Here is a 14894-nt window from a genome sequence, read left to right as displayed (position 1 = left end):
ATCTTTTATATAACTTGAGAAGGGAGTTCCAAGGCTATAAAGCAATGGATTGAAGGTGTTTCCATTCATCTGCCCTTGACTTTCTAGGTGGCAGGGTTCACTGTTTTGGTAGATGCTGCTGAAGAACTACTGGAGAGTACTGCTGTGCATCCTTTGTATGCTGTGCTGCCATTGTATGTCGGTCATGATGGTAGAGGGACTAACTATTGAAGTTTGTGACTGGGTTGCCAATGCTGTGGGAAGAGTTTTGTCCTGAATCATGTTAAACATCTAATGTTGTTGGAGGTGCATTGGTCCAATCTAGTGAAGAGTATTCCTTGACACGCTTGTACATTTTAGGGGGTGGATAGACATTGGGGAGACACGCGATGAGTTGTTGGCACTGAATTCCTAGCTTTGAGCTGCTCTTGCTTCTACAGTACTTACATGGCTGCACTAGTTCAGTTTCTGGTCAATGCTAACTCTGGAATTGATTGGTGAAGATTCAGTGATGGTAATGTCGATATTTGTTAGAGTTATGATTGGATTTATCTTGCAGGATATGGTCATTTGCTACCACTTAATGCTAATTGATGCATAGGATAGCGTACTGGGCAGAGTTTCAGACAACTGTATAAATGTTAAGTTTGGAGCATTTTAGGACTGTTACCTGTATTCATAGATGGTGCCACACTTATTTCAATTGTAACGTGCTATATTGGAAAGAATTTAAATGCATAAAAGAATGATGCATTATATTACTGTTAACCTCTATTCCAAGATTGTTTTTAACTGGTAACTTGCTTCCAGGCATTAGTTAGTTAATGTGCTATGAATTATTTCTAACTATTATTATTAAAATTGTTGTAATTTGTTTCGTTATAACTTGCACAAAGACGTGATGTCACATAAAAATAGCCGGTTGAAACTAGGGTATATGAATAGTTAAGGTATAAGTTCAAATTTCTATGGATAGAAGAGGTAAGGAGAAAAGCGTTTGAATAAATATTATCTATATTTTATTGCAAAAAATATCTTCATGCATAATCTTCCTTGCTACATTGTTATCCAAAATGGGACCAAGGCATTTTAGCACACTTTTATCTTGACACCAGCAATCTTCCAGCATCATTTAAGCCATTGTGTATACGTGAGTATCTACAAGCTGTTGACTATGGGGGAGAAAGGAGTCACAGCCAAAACTGGTCCGAGTGAATACACCAGCCTCTTTCACTTGTTAAAGGCTCAAAGTGGAAATCAGTGTTTTTTTTTCATTCTTCCCCTCTGTTGTCATGAGCTTAAAATAGACTTTTTATTAATTCTCTCGATCACTGCCCTGTGTGAGATTATACCAGGATAGATTAAGGATAAAGTATAATATTTTTCTAGTTTACATTGTTATCACAATAAATAGGGCAATATACTCATAAGCTGACAGTGGAGCATATCAAACACTATTGATGTGTTACAGCAATGAGCAAGAAGAACTAAGTGGCTAACTGGTTTTATAATAAGAACAATTTAACATCTTGAACAACCAAGTGTGAAGGGAGAGTGGAGTGTGAAATCTACTGTCAAGAGTAATTATGAATTTTTTCTAATGAGTTTATACTGAATTTTGACTTTCTGTATTTAAATTTTACCTTTTCATCATCATTCACATGAGGTATTTAATTTGTTTATTTCATTCCTTACCTTAGTGATTTAGGAGTGTTAAAGCCCCTTGTTTTCTTTTGGCATTGCAAAGAATAAACCGCAGTTTCATGAAGACACAGAGTAACACCGATACATTTAAATTGTAACATGTGCTACTTTGGTAAGAATTTAAATGCATAAAAGCAATGTAATACTATAATGATGATATGAAGGAAAGTTAGTGCAATCATAATTTATTTAAGAGCTCATAATTATGCAGATCTAACTTGCACTCCACAATTTGGAGAGGTGAGGGAGAAATGCTGGAAAGGCTTTTTCAGCTGAGCACACAATCTGCAATGCACAAATCAGGAATGTGATGGAATACTTTGCACTTGCTTGAATGACTACAGCTCCCACTGTACTCAAAGTTCAATACCATTTAGGACAAAGCAGCCTGCTTGATTGGCACCCCATCTACTATTGACGCACAGTGGCAGCAGTATATAATTTGTAAGATGCACTGTAGCAAGTCACCAAGGCTCCTTTGACAGAACGTTACAAACCTTGTCCTCTACAACCTTGAAGGACAGATGCATGGAAGTATCTTCCAAACTGCACACAATTATGTCTTGAAACAATACTCTCATTCCTGTGTTGTCACAAGGTAAAAATTCTGTAACTCCCTTCCTAACAACTCTATATCTACCTCTAACGTTTCAAGAAGGAAGCTCACTGCTCCCATTCACTCTAATATCTTTCCCCTTTATGGACCTGCAAGGTCCATGTGCAGCAGCGGAAACCAGCCAGGGCAATTCAGGTTGCAACAAATGCTGGTTTTTCCAACTGTGTTCACATCCCAAGAATAAATCAGCAAATATTCTACCTATTTGGGCTGATGCTTGTTCACACATTATTGTGGCAAATACCATAATTTGTTGAATCAAATGAACAAATCTCTGAATACCTTACTGATTTCTTAATTTGTTTTTCTGTTCATGAGCAAGCGTGCTTTGGCAGAATCTGACCTGTCTTGTAGGTTTGTCTTGTTGGCAGGGATGGCTTGGAACCATTGGGTTGAATTTTACTAGAAATTGGCTGTGTCAGTTCTGACGCATTTCACAGAGGTTTTTCTCACCATGAAGTCGGCATGCTTTTTCACGCTATGTTCCCAAATTGCCTCAATGCCTGTGCACTACACTTCTATGATACCGCGCTTTTATTTTCCTACTTGCTTTAGGCGTAAATACTAATGAGTGCTGGGACCTACTGAGATTCCCAATGCTGCCACCATTTTGAAAATACAGTTGTGCACCAGGTCAAACCGGAACTGCCCACTATAGTTCCTATCAATCACTGTGGACATGTCGGGCAAAGAGAAATTGACACCTAATATTTGTCACCTTGTGCCCTGTGACAATAGGATTCTGATCCTGACTGTCCCAAGCGGTTGACTGACTTTGCCCACACCCTTAAATTGCTATCAGAGGCTGTCCTTGTGCTGGGATCCTCTGACTGAGGACGAGCCACTTTAGACTTTGCATGTGCATCAGCCAAATGGCCATATCCCAGCATGTTTGCTATGTACAGAGCTGGTGCATGATGCACATGTGAGATTGATGTAGTATGCTGCAGTACAGCAAAATGTCCACCCGTTGTTTGATGGCTGCTGAAAACCATGATAAACTGCCTGGTTTTGTATCTGTGATAAAAGGAAAGTCAAGACAGTGTTGTGAGCCTTTAAGCTCTGACTGGTTGGAAGGACAGAGGCATGGACTACTTCCTAAATTGGGAGAAAAATTCAGAAATCTGAAGTGCAAAGGGATTTGGGAGCCCTTGTCAATGTTTCTCTCGAGGTAAACTAGCAGATAGAGTCAGTAGTTAGGAAGGCAATTAGAATGTTGTCATTCATATGGAGAGGACTAGAATGTAAAAGCACGGATGTACTTCTGAGGCTTTAGAAAGCTCTGGTCAGATCACATTTAGAGCATTGTGAGCAATTTTGGACACGATATGTCAGGAAAGAAGTATTTGCTCTGAACCAGAGAAGGTTCACGTCCGAGGAATGAAAGGCTTAACATGAGAAATAGTTGAGGACTCTAGGACTATACTCAATGAAGTTTAGAAGGATGAGGGGGGATCTGAATGAAACTTTTACAATACTGAATGGCCTGGACAGAGTGGACTTCAGGAAGATGTTTTCATTGGCGGGTGAGACGAGGACCCGAGGGCGCAGCCTTTAGAGAAAAGGGACGGCCTTTTAGAACAGAGGTAAGGAGAAGCTTCTTTAGCCAGAGAGTGGTGAATCTGTAGAATTCATTGCCACTGAAGGCAGTGGAGGCAAGGTCATTTAGTATGTTTAAGATAGAGATAGGTTCTTGATTGCCAAGGGGATCAAAGGTTACATGGAGAAAGCTGGAAAATGGGGTGGAAAAACCTATCCACCATGATTGAATGGCTAAGCAGACTCGATAGGCTGAATGGCTTAATTTCTGCTCCTATATCTTGTAGTCCTATGGACTGAAGGTGCATCGTGCAAAAAGTCAAGACAGATGCTGTGAAGATCGAAGGTGCAAAGTGAGTGAGTGCTTATAGAGAAAATGAGCTGGTCCAATCCATGTGTTGGATACTTCTCCCTGTGTACAAATGGTCCTGACAGCAGCATTGCAATGAGAAGTACGAGTGAACTCCAAAGTGCGCATAGTGCAGAACTAACGGACATATGGCATAAAGATCCGTTAAAGCTGGTATGTGTTTGATTTCAATGTTCTGCATGGAGAGTATGATTGCAGTCCTTGGAGCATATTGGTGAATGTTGCCCAAGGTAAGGGCCAGAGAAGCAAGTAGCGAGCTTGAATCACTGGGTCATGCACTTTTACATGTAAGGAATTGTCATTTAATTTCTATCATGTGGATATGGGAATGGGAAACCAATGGATACAAATAGGCCCCCCCCCCTCCACTCACCAGCAAGAATTCTGTCTGTATTCAACACTTGGTTCAAAGATGATACTTTTTGTTCTCAGCATCAAAATTGCCTGACTGCCAATCTCCTGCAATGTTACCAATTTTCTTGTCCGTATTATTCAGTACCTGGGAAGATTTTGATCATTTGGTTTAAAATTGAAAATATAAAGAAAATTACTGCAGATGCTAGAGATATGAAAAAAAGAATGAATTGCTGGAGAAACTCAGCAGGTCTTACAACATCTGTGAACGGACAAATGATTATCATTTTTATGTGGCTCTTTGGACCTGTTAGTTCTGTAGAAGACACTCATTGGGCTTGAAATGTTAACTCTTTCTCTCTCCACAGATGCTGTCAGATTGGCTGAATTTCTGTGGCATTCTGTGTTTACTATTGAATCATACCTGTATAGGCAATTTGATAAATTACAATTCCTGCTAGTTTGAATGCGAAAAGGTGACATAGAAAACTGACTATTTGAGCTGTGATTCTCCAATTAAGCATGGCTTCCGAGTCTGCTCTATTTACTTTGTATTTTAAGTGCTGAATTGTTTGAATTTGCTGTTACTTTATTACAGTAGGCAACATTATTTAAATAGGGTCGTCTTGCTTTGGAATAAAATTATTTAATTTATCAAATTAATAAACAAATCAATGGTTTTGATCAAATAAGAATCATGTATCCTACTGTTAATGTGTGTGTTCCGTAATTTAGAAGATAGGTGCTTATATGACTGAAAATGGCTAATTAAACAATGGTTATTAGTTATTGGATTTAACTATGGCCATATCCCATTTTGCATAAAGCATTCAAGGGTGTTGGAGTGTAAGGGTAGGGAAATTTTCAACTATACAAATTGCTGGTGAGTCCCCTTATTTATGAAAACATAATTTCATTGGAGGCAGCTCAGAGGAGGTTCACAAGGATGATCTCAGGTGTGAAAGAATTGTTTTATGAGCAAAGCCTAAATGAGTTGGGACTCTACTCACTGGAGTTTAGAAGAATGAGGTGTTCTCATTGAAGCATAAGATTCCTAAGGGGTTTGACAGGGTAAATGCTGAGAGATGTTTCCCCTAATGGAAGAGTTTAAGACCAGAGGGTACAGTCTCAGGATAAGGGGACACCAATTTAAGACTGCGGTGAGGAGGAATCTGTTTTCAGAGGGCTTGAGTGTCTTTAGAACATCTGGCTGTAGAGAGCTTGAGGATAGTCTTTGTGTGTTCAAGGCTGAGATAAAATCCTGATCAGTAGGGTAATTGAGGATTACAGGAAAAGGGCAGGAAAGTGGACATAAATGTTGGATCAATCGTGATGCTATTGAATGATGGAGTAGGTTCAAGTCCAAACGGCCGCCTCCTGTTCCTATTTCTTTGTTTTTAAATGCTTAAAAAAGCTGGTGAATTTTACATATTTGTTGATATATTTGAATTTCTACAGATTATTCTCTGTATTGGTCTCGTTATTCTGGTGATCAGCACATTTACAACGCTGACTGCAACAAGTGACCAATCAGTGACACCTGAAAAGCCACTTCAGGATATTAACAATGAGAAGCTACAAAACGAAGGGGACCCCCAACCGAAAATCTCAGGTAATTGAGAGAATGGAGAGAATTGAGAGAATTGGTGATTTTTCAAGTGTTTAATCTTGTTTTACCTCAGCTGAGAAGAGTGACGCACAATGTTACGGATGAGCAGCAAATAAAGCTTAGTTGAAATGAAATAGAAATTATTTGGATAAGAAGTTTAAACACACAGATGGTATAAATCTAAGATGATTCAAAGGAAAATCAGTGACATTGGGATTCACTAATTACTAATAATTTAACAGAACTAATTTACACTTCTCCAACTGAAGAGATTAAACACACGGGCCAGAAAGGCTTTTTCAGTTGGGTGCAGCAATGATAGTCTGTACTTTAGCCCTGAGTTAAGTATTTTTGAATAACTGATGATTATCCTTTAAACTTATCCATCATTTGACACCTCCTAACAATTGTTCTTGACTTAGTAGTACAGAGCTAGGTGCATTCATGGTTCTAACAAAGCTGATTATTGATACCCAATCCTTCCATAATAGAGAAGAAAAGCCAACAGATAGAATTGGTGAGGAGCAATGCGGATGAGCATCTGGTTAATATGTTTATATATTGCACCAAAATTATAGATGTAATGAACTCTTGAAAAATATTGATAATGTGTATATATGCACATTTTCCAGCAATTGGTGATAAAACACATTCTATTTAGCTTCCAGAAATTATCAATGTGAACTTCTTGTAATTTTCTCTTCCTGAAATAGTGACAGATTTCCATTACTTTTAAAATAGCATGCACTGAAAAGTACTAGCCTAATCTAAAGAAAACAATTAGGAGCCTGCTACACTTTTAGATATTTTACAGAACCATTCTCTTACAAAACTATTATATTATCAATTCCTGTCATTGTCTGTTGGGACCTGGAATCTGTAGTTTTGCCAGCAATTTGCCCTTTGCAGACTGGTGTTGCATGCTTTGTAACAGGATTAAGAATAATTGTATGCTATGACATTTTAGGGTGGATTCACGAAACGCAAACTGTGATTAACTTTAGATTAATTTAGTTAATTCAGCTGGAGCAAATATTGAGGGTGTACACATAATTACAAGAACAATCCATAATGGCTCAGATACTATTTGATAAAATATTTCAGATATCAAAAGAAAATCTCTGACATTACAAGTTTAGTATCAATCCCTTTGGATTGGATTATACTTGATACAACTTGCATACAATTTGAGAGACTTCAAGAAGTATCCATGTATTTCTTACAGACTGGGATTCTTCTCAGAACATTGAACAATTCTTTTTGGCTAGAAACTAGTCTGTCAGCTTTCAGAATCACACTTTCCTCTTGCCATACCAGTCAGGATCAGCTTCCTCCCTCCCTCCTTGCCATAATCAGTCAGAATCAGTTTTCTCCCTCGTTTTTGTTTTCTTAAACCGTATTCTCTGTGGTTAACAATGGTCCTCCTATGATTAACTAACTCAACATCTAACCAGCTACCAGCCCTGCACATGGCATCGTACATTGTTTAATAGTCTGGAGAGTACCTTTGATAAGTAGATGCATTTAAATCGAGGCAAATCACCAACACCAGCAATGCATTTGTTCTTTCAGTTTTAAATGCACAGCTGTGCAAAATTCAACTAGCCCTAACTTCCTCTCACTCTTTCAACAAAAACAATGAGAAAAATCGTGAGGGTCTCGACAATGGACTATGTTGACTTGATGGCAGATTTCTGGAATGGTCTGATGTTGCTTTGCAGGCGACCTCTTTAACCCTCAATTCTTATGAAGTCAAATTTTTAGTCTGTCTTAATATATTTTTAAATGCAATTGACAAATACTATTATGATGCCTGTGGGAAACCATAAACCAATCTACCCAGAATCACCAAATGACCCCTCCATACATGAAGACATTTCCAACAAGAAACGTGGGTAGGTGATGGCCTAGGGATATATTATTGCTAAAGTGTTAATCCAGAGATTGAATGGCAGATAGTGGAATTTGAATTCAACAATAATCTGGAAACCTGAGTCGAATGATGACCATGAAACAATTGTCAATTGTTATAAAAAACCTGTCTTCTTCACTGGTGTCCTTTTTAGGGAAGGAAATCTGCCATCCTTACTGGATTGCCCCATTCATGATTCTGGATCCTCAACAAAGTGGTTAACTCTTAGCTGCCCTCTGGGTAATTTACGGATGGGCCATAAATGCTGGTCCAGCCAGTGACTCCCTCATCCCATGAATAAGTTTTTAAAAAATTACACCTTTTTTGTTTCTACTTTATCACAAATTGGAATGTATACAATTTCTGCGTGAATTAACAGATGAATTATTATTCTAAGTAAAAAGTAAAATGCATTTTAAATAGTGACAGTGAAAATGAATCTTGCCCAACCACAACCATCCATCGCTACCCTCATAAATGTGGCAATGCGTTGCTAAACTTCCGTAGTTTATTCTTTATTCACACAGGGTAGTTCAGGAGTTCTATTCAATAAAAACTTTCACCTCTGGGTTTCATGGCCACCGTTATCATCAATATAAGACACTTCTATAAGCCTTCTCCCCCAAAGGTCACAAAAACCCTGATGGTGAATTTTCTATTCCCGTTCCTAATAAATATTCATAAATCTAGAGTTCCTTTTCCAACCAATAACACTCCCACTGCTGATTTGTATGTTGGTAAGTATGTTCATAACACTCTTGGTTATGGTTTGCCTGCCTGTGGGAAAACACCAAGCTCTTTCACATCTCCAAACTATTCTCATTACTTTTTTTTCTAGTCCATATTTAGCCAGGTCACACATTGCCTTCAAAAACTTATTTCTCATTTTCTGCTGATCAGAAATACTGACTCCTTCTCTTTGGTCTTTATCCATGAGTTCACCCTTCAAGTTATCTGTTTGTAGTTCTGACCTCATGATTTCAGAATCAACTTCCTGTTAATGTTCCTTCCAGGTCCAGAATCTTCAGTTTACATTAACCAATATTTCTGCCTATCCCAGGAAACTACAACTTATCCCTTTGCTAATGATGCAAACTCTTTAAAAATCCCTTTCTCACATTGCCACTGTTTGAGTACACAGCAGTGATAGATTGTTACCTGTGTATAAACTACCCTGACTTTTCATTGCTGTGTATTACTTCTGGGGTCCTCTGAGCCCAGGTTTCATACGAATGCAAAGTGCATGTCTCTCTGGGAATGCTGCTAAGTGGAATAAGTGGGAGGGAAAATGTATACCTTTTTACAGCACGAGCTGGTATTTTTGAAATTTAAAGATCTGGTGTGAATATAATTGAATGTACGAGGAGGTGATTGGATGAGTCTGTGGGTGAATAAATGGACAGGTGGGATTGATGGATGAGGTTGGTGGTATGTGGGTGAGGGCTGGTGGGTTATGCAGTAGGACTTGGAATTGATAATGGTATAATATTATTGGGAGTGTTGAGTGGTTTGTTGTATAATTACTGAAGTGTTAGACTATGCGTAATGTGTCTAACCTTTCCTGGGTAACTGCCCAGCTAAGTACACTGAAACTGTCTGGTACCCTGACTCTTCAGAGTTGGAGACATTTTCAGAGGATCCTAAGGAGCAGTGGGATTGTCATTTTAAGTCTGTCCAATTCTAATGTGGGCCCATGTATCAGGACTTCCAAGTGCCCTAAGTATATCTTCAGTCCTGCTTTCAGTCTTTGAATATTCAAAGACTAGAATGTTTGGCACATTGTTTTAAACAATTGCAGATTCCCATTGCATTTTAAAGAAATTACAAGTTTTTGTTACTGCTTCTGGATGTGATGATACTATGGCTTTAGGAAGTGTATTTTTGTCCTGTTTTTTTGAAGAGGTTTTGAGCCACAGTTACTGAGCTGTCTCTTGCAAGTCAATAAACATTGGTGAGGCCTCCTTGTTTTTTTTTAAAAGTTGGAACAATGGAAGCAGCATGAATGAGTAGAGTCAGTTTCCCATAGAACCAGGGTTTTAGTTTAGCTTTCAGCAGTTGCTGGGGTTTTAACTTGCCTGTGGAAGCCGTTCATCTTTCTCTGCGACAGCAAAAAGCTTGAATTCTATCTGTCTCTGCCAGAATATTCTCTTGGTATTCATTCCTCCTAGACTGAAGAAACATGGCATGTGAGGCAATCTATTTTATTGGATTTTAACTGTATTGCAATGTTTTGTTTAGAGCGGAGTAACATGAGTAATTAAATTGTGCTTAGAACATAATATAGAATATATAACTTTACAGCGCAGTACAGGCCCTTCAGCGCTCAGTGTTGTGCCAACCTGTGGAACCAATCTGAAGCCCATCTAACGTATTCCATTCTTGTCCATATGCCTATCCAATGACCGTTTAAATGCCCTGAAAGTTAACGAGTCTACTACTGTTGCAGGCAGTGCATTCCACACCCCTACTACGCTGAGTAAAGAAACTACCTCTGACATCTGTCCTATATCTGTCACCCCTCATTTTAAAGCTATGTCCCCTCGTGCTTGCCATCACCATTCGAGGAAAAAGGCTCTCACTGTCCAACCTATCTAACCCTCTGATTATCTTATGTCTCAATTAAGTCATCTCTCAACCTTCTTCATTATAACGAAAGCAGCCTCCAATCCCTCAGCCTTTCCTCATAAGACCCTCCCTCCATACCAGTCAATGTCCTAGTAAATCTCCTCTAAACCCTTTCTAAAGCTTCCACATCCTTCCTATAATGTGGTGACCAAACTGTACACAATATTCCAAATGTGGCCACACAAGAGTTTTGTACAGCTCCAGCACGATCTCATGGTTTGGAAACTCAATCCCTCTACCAATAAAAGCTAACACACCGTATGCCGCCTTAACAACCCAATCAACCTGGGTGGCAACTTCCAAGGACACTGAGATCTCTCTGCTCATCTACACTATCAAGAATCTTACCATTAGCCCAGTACTCTGCATTCCTGTTACTCCTTCCAACGTGAATTGCCTCTCACTTTTCCACATTAAACTCCATTTGTCGCCTCTCAGCCCAGCCCTGCAGCTTATCTTACCTTACACTCATCTTTAAACAAGGTAAAAGTTAGGATCTCAGCTACCTCTGTGATACATTTGAGGGGAGGTTGGTCTGGTCCATAACAGTTAGGTTATATTTATGAATAAACTGCCATAAATATGTATAATGGTAAAGCATGTAAAATGAGCTTAGCTACATCTATTTTGGTCTCCCATTTTGCATTCAATTTGAAGTTTCAACTAAGCTGTTGTATTAGCAAAATGTAACCAAACCTCCTGATGTTTGCATGAAATCTGCCCTCTGACCTCTGTTTCCCATGCTTATCCAACTTGTTGCACTGCATGGTACCCTTAAGATTGCGCATACATGTATTTTAAAGTGAACATTGCTTTTGCATGGCATGTGCCCGCAGTATATATTTCTGATGGCTGTCAGGTCTGCAGATTGAAGGAAATATTGGTTAGGCAATTAGTCCATTCTGATACAAGAAATCTTGTTACTTGTTAATGCAGAAATTGGCCACTTTGTTCTAGGACCTGAAATTCAGTACCTATTCAAAAATAAAGTGTTTTTTCTATTTAGCCATAGACTGCATTTTTCTGGCAAATAATTTAAGGTCAACTCAACTAAGACACACTAAATTACTTTGACATTCCAAAGCCCTATTAATGCAGGACTGCACAATGTTCGGTACATGGTATATTGACTTAAAAGCAAATGACTATAGATGCTGGAAATCTGAAATAAAATGTTTGAGCACATTAACATTTATTTTGGGGGATAAATTTGAAAATGTACAAAATAGGTTCAGCAATTACTTGTAATTTATTGGTAGTTACTCATAATTTAATGCCAGGAGTATTAGTCATTTGATAAATTTCAACTTGCTGTAATCTTCTTTTAGCAATGTGACTTCAAATTATTATTCTTTTTCACAAAAGCCATAATACTCATTTTTTTTTTTGCAAATTTCTGTTTCTGATTTATTCAGATGGCAAAATTCATTCGTACCATGCTATGAATTATCTAAATTGTCATTGATATGTTAGCATTTCTTTATGATGATCAGTATACTGCTAGACTAACCAATAAACAATGACTTTATTCCACTTCTAAATATTACCAGTTTTAGTGAAAATATTTATAGATTAATGAATATTCGAGGAGTGGGTCCAAAATACCAGTGATGAGAACCCATGCCATGATTGGCATTTCTATACAGACTATTGTCTGGTAGTCATTGTGATGTACAGCACCAACCCATTCATGCTGACCAGATATTCTAACCTAATTTAGTCCCCATTCCCAGATTTGTGGTAATCTAATGTGTGTGCGATGATTTCATTGTTCATTTTTAATAACACGCATTTTCATTGGTTTATGGCCATCTCATTTGAGACAAATATTGTGGAAATCCCATGACATTGATAACCTGAGCTTGTTTTAGGGGTCATTAATACTGGCATTTCAGTGCAATGAGGGATTGCACCATTTGTGTACTTATATATAAATATATCTTTAAAGAGAAACAGAAATTAGGACCCTGTTGTAAAGTCCAAAATGTAATTCCCTTTCACAAACAGTGAAGAAGATACAGTATAATCATGAATGATGGACATTTCCTTCAAGAATATCTGTTTCCAGACATAGGTGTCAGTGACATCACTATAAAGTGTTGAACCTTTTCCAGTCAATATTAAGTGTTCACTTTGCCTCCTTCAAAATATGCTGTAATCAAGATGAAAAACATAATCCTTTGCAGATTCTGCCATCACTTCGGTTCTACTTAATTGGTAAAAATGGACTTATACAGTCTTTCCCTTGAAGGTGAAACAGTGGATAAATTTATTAAGTGCTGACGTTTTGTTTTTAGATCCATTAATGTGCCTTTATGTAACTCCTTGAATGGTAAACTGATGAAGTAAAGTGATGCCAACACTATACAAGATCATGCAATGAATCTATTACATCTGTTTGTGTTCTTCTCTTGCAGCTGATCACATTATGTAGTTTAGCTGCCATCAAATGAATATGGTAATTGTATATCCACTCTGGCTAAATTTGCGATCTTGTCTTGCTTTAAGGAACTTAATAGATTTTCCTCCCATGAAAATGTACTTGGGGTGTTGTCAAATAGAATGAAAGCACTTGGCAAAAGTCATGCACTTTTAGTTTTCTATCCCCAAATTTAGGGCTTGAGAAATGATTCAACAGACTTCAAAATCTTCAAGCTGCAAATCTGAGATTTTTCAGGAATGACATCATAATAGATGTTGCTTCATCTGCCTTATCTGTAGTAGAAAAATTACTTATAGCAGTTTAAACTGATCAAAATGTGTAATTATTCAAAACTATGAATAATTATATTTGGGCCTGTAGTGAATGGAATGAGGTCAGCCAGGTAGATCTCATAGAGTGAGTTCCCTGATTGGGACTGTTATTCTGGTGTAATCAGAGCGCCCTGGCTGACAGATGTAAACAGGAGTATCAGAGGTTCAGTTCAGTGAGAGCTTGCTCATTCTGAGGAAACTGGATCAATCTTAAGGACTTTGCACATATAAATAAGGGGTGACTTGGTGATGGGATGCTGGGATTAATGATGTAACCATGCAAAGTGCCTACTAGCTGAAGCCCATATGGACTTCGGACAAGCACTGCAACTGACTTTAGCATTGAAAAATGTGGCAAATGGAGCATATGAGTTGCAGAGTATTCTGATTGAAGTGGTCACCCTTGCCAGCCCAGCTGATCTTAGCGAACACCACTTGAGTGAAGGCAATTGCACAGCCTCACTCAGGACTTATCCTGAACTAAGGAACTCTAGGTAAGCCCGAAGCAAAACTCCAAAACAAACCACAGCCACGCCTCAGCCAAACAGTTAACATTTTTTTCATGATCTAGGCTGGCAAGCCAACGTAGTTGCTGCCAGTATGTGGACTTGAGACAATAAAAGGGTCCCACTAATTGAATAAGAAAACTCATAAGTCAGTATCCAGATGAGTGCACATTCTGGAAAGTCAACCTATATTTGATTTGGAACAGTGAAATTGTTTAGCAACATCCAACTCGACCAAATAAAACAAATGTCAGGTTAAATGGTCGCCTGGTTCTGATGGAGGTTGAAACTAGTGTGGCCATTTCAGAACCAGTCTTTAGCAAAATCCGCTTTAGAACATAGAACATAGAAAATACAGCGCAGTACAGGCCCTTTGGCCCTCGATGTTGCGCCGATCCAAGCCCACCTAACCTACACTAGCCCACTATCCTCCATATGCCTATCCAATGCCCATTTAAATGCCCATAAAGAGGGAGAGTCCACCACTGCTACTGGCAGGGCATTCCATGAACTCCAATCCTTGCATTTGTGCAAGACTTCAGTTAGACTGAGAACCTATACCAGGGGATCTTTACAGATTATGGGTGCAACTTCGGTTCCGGTCTGCTTTGAGAAGCAGCTGGTTCAATTACCACTGGTTGTCGGTAAATGGCGCGGACCCAGGCTTAATAGGATGAAATATGTTGAGAAAGATTCAACTAGATTGGCTCAACATTTTTTGATTAGAAAATGGCTGGCTGAGTGAAGTCCTAATTAAATACCTGGAAATTTTTTTTTAGGAAGGTTGAGGAAGTATTAAATGAGCCAAGGCCACCTTGCATATTCACCAGGAAACAATTCCACGAGTCTGCAAGGCCTGCCTGTGTCATTAACATTTTCGGCAAAAGTAGAGTTAGAAATCAGAAGTCTGGAAAGTGAAGGAATCA

The 14894-nt window shown here is 38.5% G+C and overlaps 1 protein-coding gene across 2 annotated transcripts in view; it reads left to right on the top strand.

The window, feature by feature from the left end:
- The window catches only part of slc38a10 (solute carrier family 38 member 10), a 131322-nt gene that overhangs the window by 55127 nt on the left and 61301 nt on the right, over positions 1–14894 (top strand). For both annotated transcript variants that reach the window (XM_043714767.2, XM_043714766.2), the window contains one exon: positions 6021–6174. In XM_043714767.2, coding sequence (XP_043570702.2) covers positions 6021–6174 — 154 coding nt within the window. The remainder of the gene's footprint in view (positions 1–6020; positions 6175–14894) is intronic.

This window comes from Chiloscyllium plagiosum, unplaced genomic scaffold (assembly GCF_037043375.1).
Source record: "Chiloscyllium plagiosum isolate Xiang-an unplaced genomic scaffold, Cpla_swu_hap1 HiC_scaffold_25, whole genome shotgun sequence".
Lineage (NCBI taxonomy): Eukaryota > Metazoa > Chordata > Chondrichthyes > Orectolobiformes > Hemiscylliidae > Chiloscyllium > Chiloscyllium plagiosum.
The sequence above is the reverse complement of the archived record's forward strand: the minus strand, read 5'-3'. Positions and strand labels throughout refer to the sequence as shown.